The sequence below is a fragment of the Artemia sp. Qi Xiang Cuo genome, chromosome 12 (assembly GCF_049724085.1).
Source record: "Artemia sp. Qi Xiang Cuo chromosome 12, ASM4972408v1, whole genome shotgun sequence".
Taxonomy (NCBI): domain Eukaryota; kingdom Metazoa; phylum Arthropoda; class Branchiopoda; order Anostraca; family Artemiidae; genus Artemia; species Artemia sp. Qi Xiang Cuo.
In genome coordinates this window covers 3,501,824-3,524,122 of record NC_142805.1, presented here as the reverse complement: position 1 = coordinate 3,524,122, position 22,299 = coordinate 3,501,824, and the positions used below count along the sequence as shown (strand labels likewise).

General features: G+C 35.6%; 1 protein-coding gene across 1 annotated transcript in view; it reads left to right on the top strand.

Annotated features, from left to right (window-relative positions):
* Positions 1-2,494: 2,494 nt before the first annotated feature.
* LOC148945667 (adenylate cyclase type 7-like) overlaps positions 2,495-22,299 on the top strand; it is a 108,127-nt gene continuing 88,322 nt past the window's right edge. Inside the window, exon 1 of the mRNA XM_089098171.1 lies at positions 2,495-2,627. Coding sequence (XP_088954297.1) covers positions 2,590-2,627 — 38 coding nt within the window. The 5' untranslated portion in view covers positions 2,495-2,589. The remainder of the gene's footprint in view (positions 2,628-22,299) is intronic.

The window sequence follows — 22,299 nt, the reverse complement described above, 5'->3', positions numbered from 1 at the left end:
ATTGAAATCAGCACCTAGGTTACTACTCACATTAAGATTTTCCAGTTTCTGTTTATGTTGTGTTGCTTCGATTTTGGTCTTCAGTAAAGCACTAGTTTTTTAAAATTCTACAAACATTGGGATATATCACGAGCCAGTTTATTTTGACCGGTTTGTTTTGAATTATGTTGCATAAGCCGCGAAACATAGTTTTTGTTCTTTTTAAGTTTCAACTTGGCACTTTACTTCCATCGGAAAAACTTTATTTAAAAAAAAAAATTAATTATTGTATCGAACCAACGGTGTAGCCTATTTTACAGCAACAAAGGGGAACGCACCAATAAACAGCATTGTATAACTGACTTTTGGCTGGGAAGATTGGTCCTTTACATTGTGGATTAGTTACTTAAAGCCCGAAATGTGGATTATAATACCAATATTATGCACCTTTATATGAGGAGTAACTCAGACAGCAGTAAATCCTGGGGCAGCAGTCTTCTCTTGGATTTGATCAAATTATCAAATGAGCTTTTTGGAGTTTGCGCGGCAACTACAATGTTTGGTTAATTTACGTTTGGTTACAATAATGTTTGGTTAATATAATGAATTTTTGATTAATTTACGACTTTAAAAGTAGTGGTTATTATTAACATAGTTCACCTTGTGGCTGTCGTTGAGCATCATGAACGTCTTGGTTAGATATTTAGTTAGAACGTTTGGTTAGATATATTGTTAGAACGCTTGGTTAAAGATTTGGTTAGAACTTCCATGAACATTTTGATTGTATTTTTGGTTAGAACGGTTGGTTAGAGATTTTGTTAGACCGTTCATGAAAGTTTTGGTTAGATGTTTGGTCAGAGCGTTTGGTTAGAGATTTGGTTAGAAGGTTCATGAACATTTTGGTTAAATATTTGGTTAGAACGTTTGGTTAGAGATTTAGCTAGAACGTTCATGAACATTTTGGTTAGATATTTGGTTAGAACGTTTGGTTAGAGATTTGGTTAGAACGTTCATGAATATTTTGGTTAGATGTTTGGTCAGAACGTTTGGTTAGAGATTTGGTTAGAAGGTTCATGAACATTTTTGTTAAATACTGGGTTAGAACGTTTGGATAGATATTTAGTTAGAACGTTCATGAACATTTTGGTTAGATATTTGGTTAGAACGTTTGGTTAGAGATTTGGTTAGAACGGTGATGAACATTTAATTAGATATTTGGTTAGAACGTTTGTTTACAGATTTGGTTAGAACATTCATGAACATTTTGGTTAGATATTTGGTTAGAACGTTTGGTTAGAAATTTAGTTGGGACTTTCACGAACATTTTGGTTATATATTTGGTTGGAACGTTTCGTTAGAGATTTGGTTAGAACGTTAGTGAACATTTTTGTTAGATATTTCTGACAAGCTGACATCCTTAGCTATTCATATAGGCGAGAATATTTGTGAGTAAAAAATACAATAAATAATTAATATGCACACAGGTAATATATAAATTTTGCGCTCAAATATTTGTTCTGTTTTTTTTTTTCAGATTTTTCTGGCCACATTGCCCTCTCCAATGCCTGTATATTTTTTTTTTCGAATTAAGTGTTCATATCTTAACGTTATTGCTTACGGTCAAATGTTAGAGTTTTTCCTTGTTTTTGGCATTCCCTGATGTAATTTGCAACACAATGTGATGATACTTCAAAATACTTTCGTTAACAAACGTTCCAAACGAAACGTTCAAAATACTTCAAAACCGACCAGTGGTTTCTTTTACTGCCGTTTACCGATTTTTCTATATCATTACCACTATTCAAACATACATATGGTTTAGTCGTTGTGATTACAGGGAGTTTGACTTTGTAAAGGGAGAAATGAACTAAATCCAGGAAAACCCTCCTTCAACCCAGACGGTCGTATTTTAACGCTCTATTTTAAAAGTTCGATCTAAAGAACCATCTCAGGACTAACTTACAGTTAGGCCTACTCAGAAGGAAACACTATAGAATTCTGAAAACAAATAAAAAAGAACTTAAATACTAACTTATAACATTCCCAACAGTGCTTCACTTTACCCCCCCCCCCCCCCCTAATGTGCAAGTATCTAACTGAAGCTATATAGTCTTCATGCATTTTTCCATTTCGTGGTTTTATAGACGTTGCTTTTTTACCATGAAATTTATTGGAAGAAAAGAGTGATCTTGTGCAAAACGCCTGGAAAATGTATAACTTGAGCTATATATTTGCAAATTAGGTGGAGGGGGTAAAGGAAAGTGAAGCGTCATTAGAATGACCTATGAAAGAATTTTAATATTTTTTTAAATTGTTGGAGAATTTTGAAGTGTTCTGAGTAGCCATCTGAGTTCTGAGTAGCCTGAGTGTTCTGAGTAGCCTTCTGAGTTCTGAGTAGCCTGAGTGTTCTGAGTAGCCTTCTGAGTAGCCCTAATTGTAAACTAGTACTGCCGTTTTCTTGATCACAGAGTCCCAATAGTAGTTGAAGTTTCTTCTTCCTCTTTTTTTCAGAGAAACAATTGTCTGAGAATTAAAATTCTTGGTGATTGCTACTACTGTGTGTCTGGGATACCCGAGCCAACGGCAGATCATGCCATCAACTGCGTTAAGATGGGTCTTGATATGATAGGAGTGATTGCAGGTGTAAGGTAAGATTTCTCACTGTTTAGTGAGTCTGAGATCAACATCATGACAAAATTCAAGTCCACAAGCCTCTAGTCTCCAAACTTCCTCTGGAGTGTCAAAATTCTGCCAATAAAAACAAACGAAATCCAGGCTTTTTTTTCACCAAAAATGTGCAAGACAAATACCCAAACTGGGTATGCGCTACTGGGTATAAAAAAAATAATACAACGACACGGATAGAAATACCACCTCCAAATCATCATCCACAACCACCGTCTTTCTTGGTCTAGCCTCGTTTGTTGTAAATCTTTTGGAACTTTGCTAGCCATACTCCCCTTTTTTTTAATACTTTGAATCTAAATAGTATAGTTACACTTGCCTTTGATGTCGCAATAAAGTGATCGTCTAGATTAGTTGTATATCTTGTATTTCCCCAGCTTCGGGAGACTAAAAAATGCAAAAGTATAATATTTTGAATATTCCAAATTATAATAATTTTCAAGCAAAAGAAAACCTACAGCTATTCCTCTTGATAGCAATTGTCGGTATCGCCTTTTTTACTATGATTTTTTTTTGTAAAATGACAGAATTTTGTGATTACACACATTTAGCTTGCTCCTGATGAATTTAGCACAAAGATAAAGAACCTTACACAATGATTGATTGGATTCAGTGTGGGTTTTTTTTTTCTACGAATGATTGATAAGTTACGTATGATTTTTAAATGTCATACTAACTTTTCAAGTAGGATTAAAATAAAATGATTTTCACAAGGAAAAATCAACAAGAAAATTTTGACTATAACATTTGAAAACAGACTTTGCTTAATAGAAGATTAAGCTGACTCAAATATCTTTTTAAACAAGGTACTCAGGTATTGCGTTACGAAAGTGCATCTGGTTATACACCAAAGTTTCTGTTCCATCTTCAAATCGTGTACACCATATGCTGTGCACCATGTGTAGAGCAAGTTTGCCATGCGCGGTGTAAAGAGGCGGGGTGTGTTGGAAGATTCCCACGTTGAAAGTAGCATGGCTCTCAGATATGTACTGGCTGTGGGCGATCTATCGGAATATTTACTTCAAAGCTAAGCAAAACCGATTATTACAGCCATCACAAAGCCACCCAACGAATTTTTTTCTTAATGACAGAGATGATTATAAGAAACTTAGGAGGGGGTGTATTCTATTAGAATTTGGAATTTTATGCTCTATTCAAAAGTGACTAGGCTAAAGTAAGATGCAATTTGTCGGAAATAAAAGTATTATTGTAAAACTACCATAAAATAAAAAACTGGTCAGTAACATTGGTAAAATGTGTAAAATAAGGTAGTCCCTAGGAAATATAGGGCAAAATTGCTGTTAAAAGACCAGTTAACATTTTTCTTTTTGTCTATCATTTTTTCAGTTTTTAAGAAAATAATTAAAGATTTTGATTTTTCCTAGGCTTAAGAAGGTGATACGCTTTCTCTATTTTGAAAACCGATAGGTCAAATTTTCTTAACGTAAATGAATTCAAATTTTGTTAAAATAATAATTAATTTAGGGCCCACAAATTGAATTAACACTTATTTTATTTATTTATAATAAATAGGCTTTGATTTGCTTAGGGTCGAAGGCAGGAACTAATTTAGGCCCAATGAACTGACACTTCAAAATTCTTTGAATTTCTGGACACTCATTAAATTATCTAGCATTTTTTTACAATCGTCCTCTCCCTTCTTAGAAAAAAAAAATCATTTATGACTTCCAATTTTTTTTTATGACATACCCTCTGCAAACACACTCATTCATCAGCAGTAAGAAAAAGAGGAAGAAAAAAACGCCAAATATGTCCCTTCCATTTTGTTCTGCTACCATCTCGACGACGGCGTCAAAATAAACGTTCGTCTATTTTGCCCCTCCTTTATTGTAGTGATTACAGACGGCTGTACTGCCGTGTTCGACATTTGTTTTACCAATTTTTTTTTTTTGCCCAATGTGTCCGTTGCAATACTATCCTATACGCCTTTAAGAAACGCTCAGTAAAAAAAAAAAAAAACGCTCCGTAAAAAACGGCATATGTGTCTTGGGGCTAAAAGGCCGTCTGACTTAACAAAGTGTATCAGAACGATAGTGTTTTAAAGTAGAAGTGGTTATACATGTTAAATGTTGGAATATTACCTGAAATAAAATTCTGTGTGTGGTTTAAGATAATCTACAGTCTACAGGCTTTACGATCGCAGTTAAACGATAACAGTAAAAGAAAAAAAAATGCTTTTGCACGAGATTTTCAAAACTAAACATTATGGACACCATTAGTCAACTGTAGCTTATCGATAGCTGCATGACTGATTTCAACTTATTATTTAGTTCTTTTATTATTATTATTATTAAGCTGTTTTATTATTAAATTTTATGTTATTTTTATATATTTATTTCCTAAAAAAATTAATCAAATTTTAAATTCTTTCATTATTAAATATTTGACTGTTATTATTATTATTCATACCTTTTGATTTTCATGCTAAAGAGAAGGAGGCGATTGAGAATTTCTTTTTTTTTATGATCACGATGAAACTTGGTGCCATTTTTACAAATCGGCACTGAAAACTAGAAAATAACTCAAGCTCAAGTCGGTGCCATTTTCTTTGCAAATTGTCACCTGTTATATTACTATGAAAACGATATTTTCTAACTTTTTAGCCATTAAGTCACTAAACGCTTTGCGTTCTATTTATATCCTAACATATCTGGGAGGATCTTCAAATTCATGAATCCTCCTCAATATGACCTTCTACAAAACAAGTGCCACCAAACTTGTTACACCCACTGCCACCTCATTTCCTAAGAGAACTTTTTTTCTTTCTACTTATGTCCTTTATTTCACACATTATCAACTTCTAATTATTATGCTTGCTATCGAATGCTTTAATTTGTCTTGTTTTTCTTTCGTAAGTTTTTTTTTATCTTAATAAATGCTGCGCATATTCCTTACAAGGTTTGTTGGATTTTATCAAAAGTGTAAATAGGCTTCTGTGTCCATGTGAGCGCAAATTCAAGTACTTCCCTATGTGCGTAGACTGCAGCGCAGTCTACGGTAGACTGCATGGAGACTACGGTAGTAGACTGCATGCGGCAGCGCAACCGTCTAAACTCTTAAAGATACGATGTTAAGGATGCAGGGCACCAGTTACAAATTGTAAAAGCAAGAGGAATCTTCGGTATTTCCTCTGAGCTGCTGTTTCAAGGATCTATCAGTAGAGATGCCCTAATATCTCCCAGGACTCACCCCTGCTGCCACCTATAACTTTTTTTTAAGACCAAATATGGGCATAGCCTCCATAGGGAGAACACGTGGTTAATGGGGCCAATGACCTCTTTCTCCATGGTCTCTTTCTCCAGGTGTGTTTTTGGCACACTCTCAGCGAATTTTATGATCCAGAAATAGTATTTGTTGTTGTTTCCGAGGCAAATGTCAAGGTCAGTGTTGTTGTTGTTATAATTGCACGCTCTCAGCGAATGTTATGATCCAGAAATAGTATTTGTTATTGTTGCTCTAGGCAAATGTTATGAGTTTCCCGGAAACAGTTAGATCACGTGTTTCCTTCTCAGCCAATCAGCGAGTCGGTTACATCCCCCTTCTCAACCAATCAGAGGGCTTGTTACATATGATTTTCCCCGTTACATAACAATTCGCCCTTGAGATTTCGTATATAATGGACATGCAATGTGATTAAATTATCAGAAAGTATTTTGACACAGTGCAAACAAGTAGAATGGATAGAACAATTAACATAATTGATGAGCTTGAGGCCTTGGCAGCCGCAATTAGCAATGTAAGTGCATTTTAATTTTCAAACGAATTTTCCTTGGACATCCTCCAGTATATTCAGCTAAAATGTAAATATATTCCTTTACCCCAAACCCCGCCCCCAAACCATTGTTTTACAATCAAATTCTCGCAAAAAGAAATACCATTTCGATAAATTCCTTCCCTCTATATTTCCAACTAATTCCCCCCCCCCACCATTGTCTTACAATAAAAATATATCAAAAATAAATAAAAATTCGATATATTACTTCCTTCTATATTTACAGCTAAAGCGATCACTGACTTCTGTCAATTTTTAATAAAAATGCCGCCCTGGTTTTGACATAATGCTCTACGCGAGGTTAAAATTAGCTATCACCCCTTTTCCTATGTTTTTACGAACGCGGCAGCCAAAGAAAAAATGAACTGTTACTCCGAAAAAATTAAATAAATAAAATAATTTATTTTACCCTAAAACCCTAACCCCCCCCCCTCACTGTATTACAAAAAAACCATCGAAAACATAAATAATTATCACTTCTTTAAATTTATGAAATTTTAAGTGTTCTATATCCTAGCAAAAAGCGACCATTGACTTCTGTCAATTTTTAATGAAAATGCCGCTCTGGTTTTGACATAATGCTCTACGCGAGGTTAAAATTAGCTGTCACCCTTTTCAGGTGTGTTCACGCTATCGATCTAGTCAAAGGGTTTTGTTTTGGCTGTCAAATTAAAACAGTTTTAAGCAAAAAGAGATTGCTGTATATTAAGCTTGTAGTTTCGTAACCTTGTATTTGTCAGAGAGCCGGTGAAAGAGAGTTATTTTCAAATTAAGTTTAAAAATATATTCAGAACATTATGAGAAAGGGAGGAGGGGGAAATACATTGCTTCCAACAGCTTCCTTGTAAGTAAATTATGTAAAAGGGGAGGGCAATGCCTTCAATTCTACCGCCATCAGTGTAAAATGAAAACAAACTATTTCTTCGCATTAAATGTAAGGGCCTTGTATTTGTCGGAGAAGCGGTGAAATTGAGTTATTTTCAAATTAAGTTTAAAAATATATTTAGAACATTATGTGAAAGGGGGGAGGGGGCAATACATTGCTTCTAACAGCTTCGTTGTAAGTAAATTATGTAAAAGGGGAGGGCAATGCCTTCAATTCTACCGCCATCAGTGTAAAATGAAAACAAACTATTTCTTCGCATTAAAAGTAAGGGCCTTGTATTTGTCGGAGAAGCGGTGAAAGAGATTATTTTCAAATTAAGTTTAACAATATATTTAGGACATTATGTGAAAGGGTGGAGGGGGGCAATACATTGCTTCTAACAGCTTCGTTGTAAGTAAATTATTTCACGGGGGAGGGCAATGCCTTCAATTCTACCGCCATCAGTGTAAAATGAAAACAAACTATTTCTTCGCATTAAATGTAAGGGCCTTGTATTGGTCGGAGAAGCGTTTAAAGTGAGTTTTTTTAAAATTAAGTTTAAAAATATATTTAGAACAGTCTGAGACAGGGTGGAGGGGGAAATACATTGATTCTAACAGCTTTCGTTGTAAGTAAATTATGTAAAAGGGGAGGGCAATGCCTTCAATTCTACCGCCATCAGTGTAAAATGAAAACAAACTATTTCTTCGCATTAAAAGTAAGGACCTTGTATTTGTCGGAGAAGCGGTGAAAGAGAGTTATTTTCAAATTAAGTTTAACAATATATTTAGAACATTATGTGAAAGGGGGAGGGGGCAATACATTGCTTCTAACAGCTTCGTTGTAAGTAAATTATGTAAAAGGGGAGGGCAATGCCTTCAATTCTACCGCCATCAGTGTAAAAAGAAAACAAACTATTTCTTCGCATTAAAAGTAAGGGCCTTGTATTTGTCGGAGAAGCGGTGAAAGAGAGTTATTTTCAAATTAAGTTTAACAATATATTTAGAACATTATGTGAAAGGGGGGAGGGGGCAATACATTGCTTCTAACAGCTTCGTTGTAAGTAAATTATGTAAAAGGGGAGGGCAATGCCTTCAATTCTACCGCCATCAGTGTAAAATGAAAACAAACTATTTCTTCGCATTAAAAGTAAGGGCCTTGTATTTGTCGGAGATGCTTTGAAATATATTTTTTTCAAATTAATTTTAGAAATATATTTATAAAATTTGGTGAGAGGGAGGAGGGGGTAATACATTGCTTCTAACAGCTACGTTGTAATTAAATTATGTAAATGGGGAGGGCAATGCCTTCAATTCCACCGCCATCAGTGTAAAACGAAAACAAACTATTTCTTCGCATTAAAAGTAAGGGCCTTGTATTTGTCGGAGAAGCGGTGAAAGAGAGTTATTTTCAAATTAAGTTTAACAATATATTTAGAACATTATGTGAAAGGGGGGAGGGGGCAATACATTGCTTCTAACAGCTTCGTTGTAAGTAAATTTTGTAAAGGGGGAGGGCAATGTCTTCAATTCTACCGCCATCAGTGTAAAATGAAAACAAACTATTTCTTCGCATTAAAAGTAAGGGCCTTGTATTTGTCGGAGAAGCGGTGAAAGAGAGTAATTTTCAAATTAAGTTTAAAAATATATTTAGAACATTATGTGAAAGGGGGGAGGGGGCAATACATTGCTTCTAACAGCTTCGTTGTAAGTAAATTATGTAATGGGGGAGGACAATGCCTTCAATTCTACCGCCATCAGTGTAAAATGAAAACAAACTAGTTCTTCGCATTAAAAGTAAGGGCCTTGTATTTGTCGGAGAAGCGGTGAAAGAGATTATTTTCAAATTAAGTTTAACAATATATTTATAACATTATGTGACAGGGGGGAGGGGGCAATACATTGCTTCTAACAGCTTCGTTGTAAGTAAATTATGTACCGTGGGAGGCAATACATCGCTTCTAACAGCTTCGTTGTAAAGTAAAAACAAACTATTTCTTCGCATTAAAAGTAAGGGGGGATTTGGTGTGTAGCCATGTACACCCATGGACAAGAAAACTAATGTGTAAATATATGCATGTTTTTATTTTTTTTCAAGCTTTCAATAAAGTTTCTTTTATATTCCCGGGCGTGAATCCAGGATTTTTGTTGGGGGAGGGTGTTAGCACTTTTAATAGTGACAAAATAGAAAAGATAATTGTTTCTTACCTTAATTGCTTCTTCGTCATTTAGTGATTTTAGCTATAACATTTGAATAAAAGGTATTAAGATATGGCTTTCTCTTTAATAAAAAGAATGATTAACTCAATGAGAGGTTAGACATAGGGTGGGTTAATTTTCCTAAATTTAGGGGGGAGAGAATATGGGGTTTTTGATTTACTAAAATGAGATAAATGCTTTTCTAGACAAAATTATGGTTAATAACTTTCTTTCTATAAAATAAAGGGAATCATTAATTCAATACTAATTTTTTTCTCTTCTTTTAAGGCCAATTGTGAAGAATGTGTCCCTCCACCTGAAAAAAGAGCAAGAGAGGGTAAGGCTACTCCTTTCAGACCATCAATTATCAAATACACTGGCCCATCCAACCCCCATATCGGCTATTCAAGACCGACGCTGCCTGCACAAGCCGCAGCCCAATCTGTACAAGAATGTAACGCCGCCGGCCCGTCCACCGTCCATCATACGTTGCCTGGGCCTTCAAGAGCTGCCCCACTTATGCAAGGTCAGGAGGTTGCCCTCCAACATGCACTACCTGGTCCTTCGGGCACCCAAGCCCAGACGGATTATGCAAATGTAAGCATTTTTTCCTACCCATCTATTTCTTCCAATGTTTTTTTCTTTTTCAATCCCAATATAAACTTATCTCAGCGGGATATTAACCCCTCACCCCCCAACCATGGTTGTCTCTGCTCCCCCCTCCCTCAGCGATATCTAAATATAATGTAATTTTTTTGCAAAGAAACCGCTCTTTTCTACTCTTTGATATCGCTTCGATATCTCATAAGCGAATATGTTTATGTAATTTCTATTAATAATCACCGCCTTTGAAACTCAAAATGCTATTTTTTCTAATCTTTACTATTTTCTCTCTTGCTATCACATATATTTTTGGGTACCTTTGAAACACCGACTACTCTTTTTCACGTAATTTTAAGAGAGAGATTATCCCATCTGTCACATATTGTCGTGCTAATTTACACTTAATATTTCTATCGTTCCAGAGATTTTAGTGAGAGGAAACTGAGTCAAATGCTCTCGACATTTTGAAGTTCAAACTCGTTCATCTAACCTCCGTAATTAAACTCTTGTGTTTACTGAACCTGTATGGACTTAGAAATATTTCAACTTTTTTGTGGCATTATGTAAATGCAGACTGGGAAGAGCTGTGGGAGGCGTTGCATGAAGCGCTATCGGTCTAGTCAAAGGGTTATGTTTTGGCTTTCAAATTAAAACAGTTTTAAGCAAAAGGAGAATGATGTATATTAAGCTTGCAGTTTCATAGCCTTGAATTTGTCAGAGAAGCGATGCAAGAGATTATTTTCAAATTACATTTAACAATATATTAATAACATTCTGTGAAAGGGGGGAGGGGGCAATATATTGCTTCTAACAGCTTCGTTGTAAGTAAATTATGTAAAGGGGGAGGGCAATACATTCAATTCGACCGCCATCAGTGTAAAATGAAAACAAACTATTTCTTTGCATTAAAAGTATGGGGGGATTTTCTTCAAACAAACTAGGCTGGCTTTTGAACGGCTCAGCGAGCCGTACTTCTCAGATTCAAAAGGATGCGATATCTTTCGGTGGGGGGAGGGGGTATTTTTCCATGTCTTTTCTCAGGGATATTTTCCGTGGGGATTATTTTCCTTGGGGTGTTTTTTCTGGATGTGGGGTAAATACCAGCTATCTTAAAATGATATGGAAAGATAAAAAATATAGTAAATGCATCAAACACGGCATGCTCAATGCAGATTAAAACCAGAAAAGAAAAGAAATGTCTAAAAATAAGAATTTATGCAGACTTATATTGGCTGGATTTTGAACGTCTCAGTGAGCCATAATTCTCAGTTGCAAACGGATGCGTTATCTGTCGGTGGGGGGAGGGGGTATTTTTCCATGTCTTTTCTCAGGGATATTTTCCGTGGGGGTTATTTTCCTCGGGGTGTTTTTTCTGGAGGTGCGGTAAATACCAGCTATCGTAAAAGGATATGGAAAGATAAAAAATACAGTTAATAATTTAAATGCATCAAACAAGGCATGCTCAATGCAGATTAAAACCAGAAAAGAACAGAAACGACTAAAAATAAGAAATTATGCCGACTTATATAGTCTGGCTTTTGAACGGCTCAGTGAGCCGTAATTCTCAGATTCAAAAGGATGCGATATCTTTCGGTGGGGGAGGGGATATTTTTCCATGTCTTTTCTCAGGGATATTTTCCGTGGGGATTATTTTCCTCGGGGTGTTTTTTCTGGAGGTGGGGTAAATACCAGCTATCGTAAAAGGATATGGAAAGATAAAAAATACTGTTAATACTTTAAATGCATCAAACAAGGCATGCTCAATGCAGATTAAAACCAGAAAAGAACAGAAACGCCTAAAAATAAGAAATTATGCCGACTTATATAGGCCGGCTTTTGAACGGCTCAGTGAGCCGTAATTCTTAGATTCAAAAGGATGCAATTAGTATATTTCACGAAATTTTTTTACGTTGTGCTTTCTTAGTGATTAATGCTTTTCTAAACAAAATTATCTAGATGAGAGTACTAACTTTCTTTCTGTAAAAAAGGGGCAAATTATTTTGATACTAATTTGTTTCTTCTTTTAAGGCAATTTGTGAAGAATGCGTGCCCCCTCTTTCCAAATAAGCAAGAGATGACGAGGCAGCCCCAGTGCGGACTGGCAGAAAGTTAAAAAGAGAGTGGGCGGATAAATACAATGACGAAGCTACGCAAGATCGTGAAATAGCCGGCCCAGCCGCGCCAGAACATAGCGCTGCCCCCCCGCCCGCCCTCCAACACACGTTACCTGGTCCATCGGGCACCCAACCCCAGATGGAATATGCAAAAGTAAGCATTTTTTCCTACCCATCTATTTATTCCAATGTTTTTTTCTTTTTCAATCCCAATATAAACTTATCTCAGCGGGATATTAACCCCTCACCCCCCAACCATTGTTTTCTCTGCTCCCCCCCTCCCTCAGAGATATCTAAATATAATGTAATTTTTTTGAAAAGAAACCACTCTTTTCTAATCTTTGCTATCGCTTCGATATTTCATAAGTGAATATTTTTAGGTAATTTCTATTAATAATCACCGCCTTTGAAACTCAAAATGCTATTTTTTCTAATCTTTACTATTTTCTCTCTTGCTATCACATATATTTTTAGGCACCTTTGAAACTGAATGCTCTTTTTCACGTAATTTTGAGAGAGATATTATCCCATCTGTCACATATTGTCGTTCTAATTTACACTGAATATTTCTATCGTGCCAAAGATTTTAGTGAGGGGAAAGCGACTTAACGGTTCTCAACATTTTGAAGTTCAAACTCGTTCATCTAACCTCCATAATTAAACTCTTGTGTTTACTGAACCTGTATGGAATTATAAATATTTCAACTTTTTTGGGACATTATGTAAATGGCCGGGAATCGCGGAGCCCGGAATGCGCCGGTGGGTCCGGGGCAAGGTTAGGGAAGCGCCGTGGGAAGTGTCGCGGGCCCGAGAAGTGCCAGGGGTCAGGGAAGTGCCGCAGGATGCGCTGTTGGTCAAAGAAGCACCACAGGGATGCGCTGCGGGCCAGAGAAGCACTACATGATGCGCTGCGGGCCCGAAAAGCACCGCAGGATGCGCTTCTATGTCATATCTTAGATTATCTTAAGTTGGAACTTTCAGTTGAATTAACCAAATGTTATTATGCAATAATCAAAATTTTAACAGTAGGGATGATTTGAACACTTTGAAAATAAGCTATTTTTTTTCATTTATAGATTGGACGACCATTGGTCCCCTACTCTCCGTCCAGTGAAGAAGGGGAGGAACCACCAACGGAGTTTCACGACAATGAAACATGGGACGATATCATTGAAGTACCTTTCGATATTGATGAGTTTTTAGCTGATTATATTAATGTAGAAGCTAGCAAAGTTGAGCAGGTAGACTTGAGCCCGAACACTTTGCAGCTTTTAGATTATTTCACAGGGAACCCTCCTCTATCCCCCACTGATTACCTACTTCCACTTCAAACAACTGAAGTGGAACATAGCCCAAATATTGTTGAACAACTGGGGGGAGGGGGTACATCTTTCCCCGATTTTCAATTGACCAACACAATATTAAATAATATAGTTGTTTTCACTGCAACGTTTGGGGATCCCTTTAATACACTTATGGGGGGAAATTTTGTTTTTGATCCTGTAGAGATTGTGCATGCCTATGTAGATAAAATTCGTGCACTACTGGAGAACCAAATTCAATTGTGGGGAGGTAGGGATTCAATTAAGGTTTCAATTGTTCTAAAAGTGTTCTATTTAAATGAGGGGAAAAGCGAGGTTTACTATCATTTTATACATTCCGAGATGCGTTTGGTTTATTCGAATTTGGAAAATTTTGAGGGTGTTTTTAGTGAGTGGGTAGGGCAAATTATCGCGCATCTCGTGAACTATAATGAAAATGGGAGTGGGTCTGCAGTTTTATTTATTGAAAATTTAACCGTAAATATTTGTAAAATTAAGAAAGATTTTATTTTAAGGGGGGGGGTAGGTGGTGAGAGGGATACAGTTTTTAATTATAATCCAGATCTAGTAGGTTGTCGTGTTGTCCAGCGGATCCGTTTTGAAACAGGTCAAATGTGTTTCAGGTATGCCTTCTTCATGTCAGCTTTCCGACTATTGAAAGAAGAAGCCACCAAGAAGAAGTTAGACAATTGGGCTGTACTTGGGAAGGAGGGGTCCGATTTCCTAATTGTAGATTTTTCTTGTTTAGAGGGGTAATACCCAGTAACGCTAAGATCTATTGACATGTTTGAAAGAGCTAATGCTCATTTAAATATTGGCGTTACTGTGGTACAATACGAAACAGAATTTGGAGATGGAACTCGTTCAAAAAAGAAGGGGATGGTCTTCCCCATAAGGGGCCCGTCAGTTGATTTGGTTAAACATTGGGTTTGGTTTCTATATACACCGCCTAGTCAACCGAATGCAATCGGCCATTTTAACCCTATCACTGACATTAGTTGCGTTCGTGGGGAGGGTAAAACGGGGCGGGGGGTATGTTTCTACTGTCCGACATGCCTATCTAGATTCCGTAGTGATATAAAACTACGGTGTCACATGAAACATTGTAGACAGCATGGCTATCAGACAGTGGAAACGGTTTCAGGGGATAGGGCCATTCTACGTTTCAAAAATTTCCAAAACACCCTTCTCCAGTGCAACAAAATATCTTTGGACTGTGAAGCTAAGCTGGTGGAGATGAACGACCCCCAATTTCAAAACCGAGTCAAAGAACATCAGGCTATTGCAGTGTCCTATGCCCACGCGCAAAGAGATAGTTCTAACACCATGCATTTGTTAAAAATAGTAGAAACATTGGATGAGAACGAGTGCATGGTGAAGACATTGACTAAACTTATTGGCACGGCTAATGGAGATATTTTTCGTTTGAGAAATACGCATTATCCAATGGTGCTTTCTGCAGAGGATCGTCTCGCGATTAAAAATCAAAAAATAAGTTGGGTTTGTAAGGGGGAGTTTGTAGAGTAGGATAAGGGGACTAAAGGGACAAGAGGGGGGAGGGGGAAAGTCAGAGACCATGATCTTGTGTGGCAGGAAAGATCCGCGGGGGGTAGTAATTTTATAGGGGTTGCTCATCAATCGTGTAATTTAAACGTTAGCCAGCAGTTTTTTATCCCAGTTTTTATTCATAACTCTAATTATGACTTAAAATTTATTTTACCGGCACTGGCACGTATGCATAGGGAGGGAGGGGGAGTAGATAGTCCATGGGTAAATAGTTCATTTACCTACAACATTATTCCCAAATCGGCCGAGAAGTTGTTGCTTCTCGAACTGAAATGGCAGGTAGTGGATAATGAGCGTACGTGCTGGAATAAAATCAGGTTTTTAGATTACTTTAGTTTTTTTCCCAAGGCATTGAGTCAATTTATTCAAGTGCAGAAAAGCAATGATTTTGATAGCTTTCCCCTGCTTAAACAACACTTTCCAGACAGTGAAATGTATGATTTACTAACCAGCAAAGGTATATACGTATACGACTATTACTGTTCTGGTACTCTCTTAAGCGAGGTGAAACTACCTCCACTTGAAGCTTTTCACAAGTCACTGACCAACAGTGAATGCACATCCGAGGAGTAAGAGTTTGCCAAGACAGTGTTGGCTCAGAAGGAGTATAAAAATAGGTGGAAGTATTGTAGAATGTACTTGGCCGGTGACGTTCTAACTCTGTTGGATATAGTCTGTAAGAATACAGACCAAATCTATTCAGAGTTTGGGTTAGATATAGGATATTATTTTTCTACACCTCACTTAGTGATGGATTTAATTTTAAAAATTAGCAGGGAGGAAATAGGCCTAATCACTGACGTAGATCAGCACCTTTTTGTAGAGTGTTCAATGAGGGGAGGGTATGTTTTTCATGGGGACCGCGTCTTATCAACCGATCCGAGTGGACAATACAGCACTGGTGCAATGTCAAATGCAGCGTTCTTGGACATGAACTCATTGTACCCCTCGGCAAAGTCTCACTACTCTGTGCCGTGTGGGAACTATCAAGGGCTTCAGAATCCTTGTGAGTTCCCCGACATTACCAGCGTCGAGGACAATGGGCCACAAGGATGGTTCTTTGAAGTTGACGGTCACATTCCGCTGGCGCTTCACAACTCAGTCAAAGATTTTGTTTTTCCCTGTATCAATCGGCACGTGAGCAGGGACTCTCTGAGCCCCTACAATCATTCATTGGTTGAGGATATGGGGATGCATTGGACTCCCTCTAAACAAAAACTGATTGCTGATTAGGACCCTAAAGAGAATATCGTTGTTCACCATGTGATTTTGCACTGAATGGTGAGCAACGACTTCAAGATCACCAAAATACATAGGGTCCTGCAGTTCAATCAGCGACCAAATTTGAAAAAGTTTATCGATACTTTTGTCGATAAACATTCTAGGGCAAATTCAAAGGTGGAGAAGGAATTGTATAAGCTCATTCTAAATTCAGCGTTTGGCAAAATGTGTGAAAGCGTACGTAATAGATCTCGCTGCGACGTTGTGACTGACCCTCTAGAGTGTGAACGAATTAGTGCCGACCCCAATTTTACATCATTCACGAGTATAGAGACCCGCATGGTTCTTCTACACAGGCAAAAGCGAAATGTAGTACTGAACAAGAATATAGCAGGCAGCAGTTCAGTACTAGAAATTTCAAAAAATCTCATGTTGTTTTTCTTTTACAATTTATGCAAGGTGCAATGGCCATAGGAGGGTGAGGTTCAAGTTTACTACGGGGACACAGATTCTCTGCTGTTAAAGGTAAATGGGACTGAAGATTTATTGAGTGATCTGCAAAATGGGTGCATATCAGCTCGCTGATGGATTTCACCAACTGGAATCCATCCCTCTACCCCGATCTGGTGAAACGTCAAGCCTCCAGCAAACTATTAAAATTAAAATCAGAGACTGGGAGTGATTTGATATCCAGGGGGGCGTTCCCGGGTCCCAAAGTTTATTGCGTGGAAACACATAGTGGGGATGAAAAGAAGGTTTGTCAAAGGGTGCCTACACACTTTGTAAAGAGCAATTTCAACATGAGCGTGTACAGAGACTGTGTAGAAAGTAGCCTAGTGCCAAGAGCACAAGTGCTTGCAATTCGCTCTCTGCAGTATAGAAATTATACTGTGAGAGTAGAAAAAAATGCAATGTCGTGTATATCCGACAAAGTCCATGTGCTCGAGAATGGTGTGAGTGTCCTACCCCACGGTCACTACCGTATTTAAGACCGAGTTGAATGCATAGACTATCGTAATCAACTTGGTCTGGATAAATTAACCTAATCTGAACTAACCAACTAACCACTCAACCTTTCATAAATTAACTAACCCAATTTCACTACTTTAACCACCACCACCACCACTAACCCAACCTCAACTAACCTGCAGTAGCAGTGACGACAACTATTCTTTTTCGCCCCGCGGTTCCCGGGGGGTGGGGGACCCTTCCCGCGGCCGCCCAGGGGGGGGGGGTCCCGCCCGCGGCCGGCCGGCCTTCGGCCCCACGGCCCGGGGGGGGGACCCTATTTTTAAATTCATAACGTTCAACTGTGCTAGTTCATGTTCCAAGTGTATTTTTTGTTGTTGTATTGAAAGTGTTATTGTACAGAAAAGTGTTGTACAAAAAGTGCTGTAGATGGACAAAAGTGTTGTACAGAAAAGTGCTGTACAGAAAAGTGTTTAACGACAAAAAGTGTTATCATTGTTCATGTTGAACAAATTGAGTTTTCATGTTGAACATGAAATTTTGTCACGTTGAACAAGTGTTCATGTTGTTGTATAGAAAAGTATTGTACAGAAAAGTATTGATGTACAAAAAGTGCTGTAGATGGACAAAAGTGTTTAAAGACAAAAAGTGTTATCATTGTTCATGTTGAACAAATAGAGTTTTCATGTTGACCATGAAATTTTATCACGTTGAATAAGTGTTCATATTGCTGTAATAAATGTTGCCATGAAATATTGTTTTTGTTCTTGAATAGATAGATCTATGGGAAAATTACTACCTACTCATGGGACACATAAGGTTTACAGTTAGTCATAGTCCGGCTGTTGTCAACAGCATGTATCAATTTAAAACACCCTTCAGATCGTTTCTGTGTGGGCCCTCAATGTCGGGGAAAACAACACTTTTAGCTAGAATAATTCAAAATTGCGATAAAATGTTTTTGGAAAAGCCGAAAAAAAATCTACTATTGCTATAGTATTTGGTAAGAGTCCTATGATAAAATAAAAGCTATTGCCACAGCATACCAATACAATTCATACGAGGACTTGATGTTTTCAATAGTATTGAATCGAACTCGTGGCTGATTATTGATGATTTAACTGAATCCATTGAACAGTTCTCACATGAAATGCTACAATTGTTCACTGTCCGATCTCATCATGAACACATTTCCATAACCTTAGTTCTACACAATCTGTTTCATCAGAGCAAATGTATGCGAACCCTTGCTTTGAATTGCACTATCTATATTATCTATCGAGTCGTTCGTGATTCTAGCTCACTCATAACTCTCAATAAACAGATATACCCTGATGCCCCAAAATTTCTGTTGTCAGCGTACACTCAGGCGACTAGCAAGCCCTACGGTTACATTTTGCTGGATCTTAATCAGAGCACGCTCGAGGATCTACGTGTAGTCACCGACATTTTCAACAATGAAATTACAGTATATCTTCTGGTGAACAGTAGAAAAGGCTATTAGTTGACGTTGTGACATTGAAGAAACTACAAGAACAACGGCATTTATTTTCTCTTTAGGCACTTCAAAACCATAACTAAAAATAAACCTAAACTAAACAATACTAAAATCTAAACTAGAACATTAAAATAAAACTAAACTAAACTAAACTAAACTGCTAACTAAAACTCATATGTAAAACGAAAACTCTTAACTAAAAAACTAAAAGTAAACTAAAACTCAAACTAAAAATCTAGACTAAACTAACACTAAACTAACTAAAAATAAAATAGAAATAAATTCTAATCTCTAAACTACTAAATTATAACTCTAACTAAAACTAAACACTAATCTAAAACTAAACTAAACTAACTAAAACTCTAAACTAAAACTAAACACTAATCTAAAACTAAACTAAAACCAAACTAAGCTACTAAATTAAAACTCTAACTAAAACTCTTTAGTAAACTGTAGCTAAACTAAAACTCTAATCTAAAACTAAACTAAAACTAAGCTAAAAATAAAGGTAATGAATAAACTTAAAATAAACTAAAACTAAACTAAAAGAAAACTAAACATTAAACTAAAACTAAACTAAAAGTAAACTAAAACTAAAACTAAAAATCTAGACTAAACTAAAACTAAACTAACTAAAACTAAACTAGAAATAAATTCTAATCTCTAAACTACTAAACTAGAACTCTAACTAAAACTAAACACTAATCTAAAACTAAACTAAACTAACTAAAACTCTAAACTAAAACTAAACACTAATCTAAAACTAAACTAAAACCAAACTAAGCTACTAAATTAAAACTCTAACTAAAACTCTTTAGCAAACTGTAGCTAAACTAAAACTCTAATCTAAACTAAACTAAAAGTAAACTAAAACTAAAACTAAAAATGTAGACTAAAATAAAACTAAATTAAAATAAATAAAACTCTAAACTAAAACTAAACAATAATCTAAAACTAAAATAAAACCAAACTAATCTAATAAATTAAAACTCTAAATAAAACTATTTAGCAAACTTTAGCTAAACTAAAACTATAATCTAAACTAAACTAAAAGTAAACTAAAACTAAAACTAAAAATCTAGACTAAACTAAAACTAAACTAAACTAACTAAAACTCTAAACTAAAACTAAACACTAATCTAAGACTAAACTAAACTATAACTCTAACTAAAACTAAACAATAATCTAAAACTAAACTAAACTAACTAAAACTCTAAACTAAAACTAAAAACTAATCTAAAACTAAACTAAAAACAAACTAAGATACTAAATTAAAACTATAAATAAAAATATTTATCAAACTGTATCTAAAATAAAACTATAATATAAACTAAAATAAAACTAAACTAAAACTAAAAATAAAAATCTAGACTAAACTAAAACTAAACTAAACTAACTAAAACTCTAAACTAAAACTAAAGACTAATCTAAAACTAAACTAAACTATAAATCTAACTAAAACTAAACAATAATCTAAAACTAAACTAAACTAGCTAAAACTCTAAACTAAAACTAAACACTAATCTAAAACTAAACTAAAACCAAACTAAGCTACTAAATTAAAACTCTAACTAAAACTCTTTAGCAAACTGTATCTAAACTAAAACTCTAATCTAAACTAAACTAAAAGTAAGCTAAAACTAAAACTAAAAATCTAGACTAAACTAAAACTAAACTAAACTAACTAAAACTCTAAACTAAAACTAAACACTAATCTAAAACTAAACTAAAATCAAACTAATCTACTAAATTAAAACTCTAACTAAAACTCTTTAGCAAACTGTAGCTAAACTAAAACTATAATATAAACTAAAATAAAAGTAAAATAAAACTAAAACTAAAAATCTAGACTAAACTAAAACTAAACTAAACTAAACTAAACACTAATCTAAGACTAAACTAAACTATAACTCTAACTAAAACTAAACTCTAATCTAAAACTAAACTAAACTAACTAAAACTCTAAACTAAAACTAAACACTAATCTAAAACTAAACTAAAACCAAACTAAGCTACTAAATTAAAACTCTAACTAAAGCTCTTTAGCAAACTTTAGATAAACTAAAACTATAATATAAACTAAAATAAAATTAAACTAAAACTAAAACTAAAAATATAGACTAAAATAAAAATAAACTAAACTAACTAAAACTCTAAACTAAAACTAAACACTAATCTAAAAATAAACTAAAATATAACTCTAACTAAAACTAAACACTAATCTAAAACTAAACTAAACTAGCTAAAACTCTAAACTAAAACTAAACACTTATCTAAAACTAAACTAAAACCAAACTAAGCTACTAAATTAAAACTCTAACTAAAACTCTTTAGCAAACTGTAGCTAAACTAAAACTCTAATCTAAACTAAACTAAAAGTAAACTAAAACTAAAACTAAAAATTTAGACTAAACTAAAACTAAACTAACTAAAACTAAACTAAAAATAAATTATAATCTCTAAACTACTAAACTATACCTCTAACTAAAACTAAACACTAATCTAAAACTAAACTAAAACCAAACTAAGCTACTAAATTAAAACTCTAACTAAAACTCTTTAGAAGACTGTAGCTAAACTAAAACTCTAATCTAAAATAAACTAAAAGTAAAATAAAACTAAACAAAATATAAATTATAACACTAAACTAAACATTAAACTAAAACTAAACTAAAATCTAAACTAAACCAAACTAAAACTAAACTAAAATAAAGGTAATAAATAAACTTAGAATAAACTAAAAATCTAAACTAAATAGGTAATAAAATAATACACTAAAAATCTCAAGGGCAAATTGTTATGTAACGGGGAAAACCATATGTAACAAGCCCTCTGATTGGTTGAGAAGGGGGATGTAACCGACTCGCTGATTGGCTGAGAAGGAAACATGTGATCTAACTGTTTCCGGGAAACTCATAGCATTTGGCTCGAGCAACAATAACCAATACTATTCCTGGATCATAACATTCGCTGAGAGCGTGCACTTACAACAATAACAACAACATTCAGCTTGACATTTGCCTCGGAAACAACAACAAATACTATTTCTGGATCATAAAATTCGCAGAGAGCGTGCCAAAAATACACCTGGAGAAAGGGACCATGGAAAAAGAGGTCATTGGCCCCATTAACCACGTGTTCTCCCTAGGGAGGCTATGCCCATATTTGGTGTTAAAAAAAGTTATAGGTGGCAGCAGGGGTGAGTCCTGGGAGATATTAGGGCATCTCTACTTCTATCACCCTTATTGACCCTCTGACGCTGCTTTTCTAAATGTGCTTGGGTAGCTAATCTCCGTACAAATCTTTTGGAACTGTTGTGGTACTTAATATTTTGAAAAAGGAAAAATTCCTGCCACGTATAGTAGCTACCGGACGGTAGCTACTTACTTGACTCATGTGCATGTCTCCATCTCCAGCCGGACACTGCTCGGCGTAGAGAGTGACACGTTCCTCCTCTATCGACTTCAGTCCTTGGCGAGCGCTTCC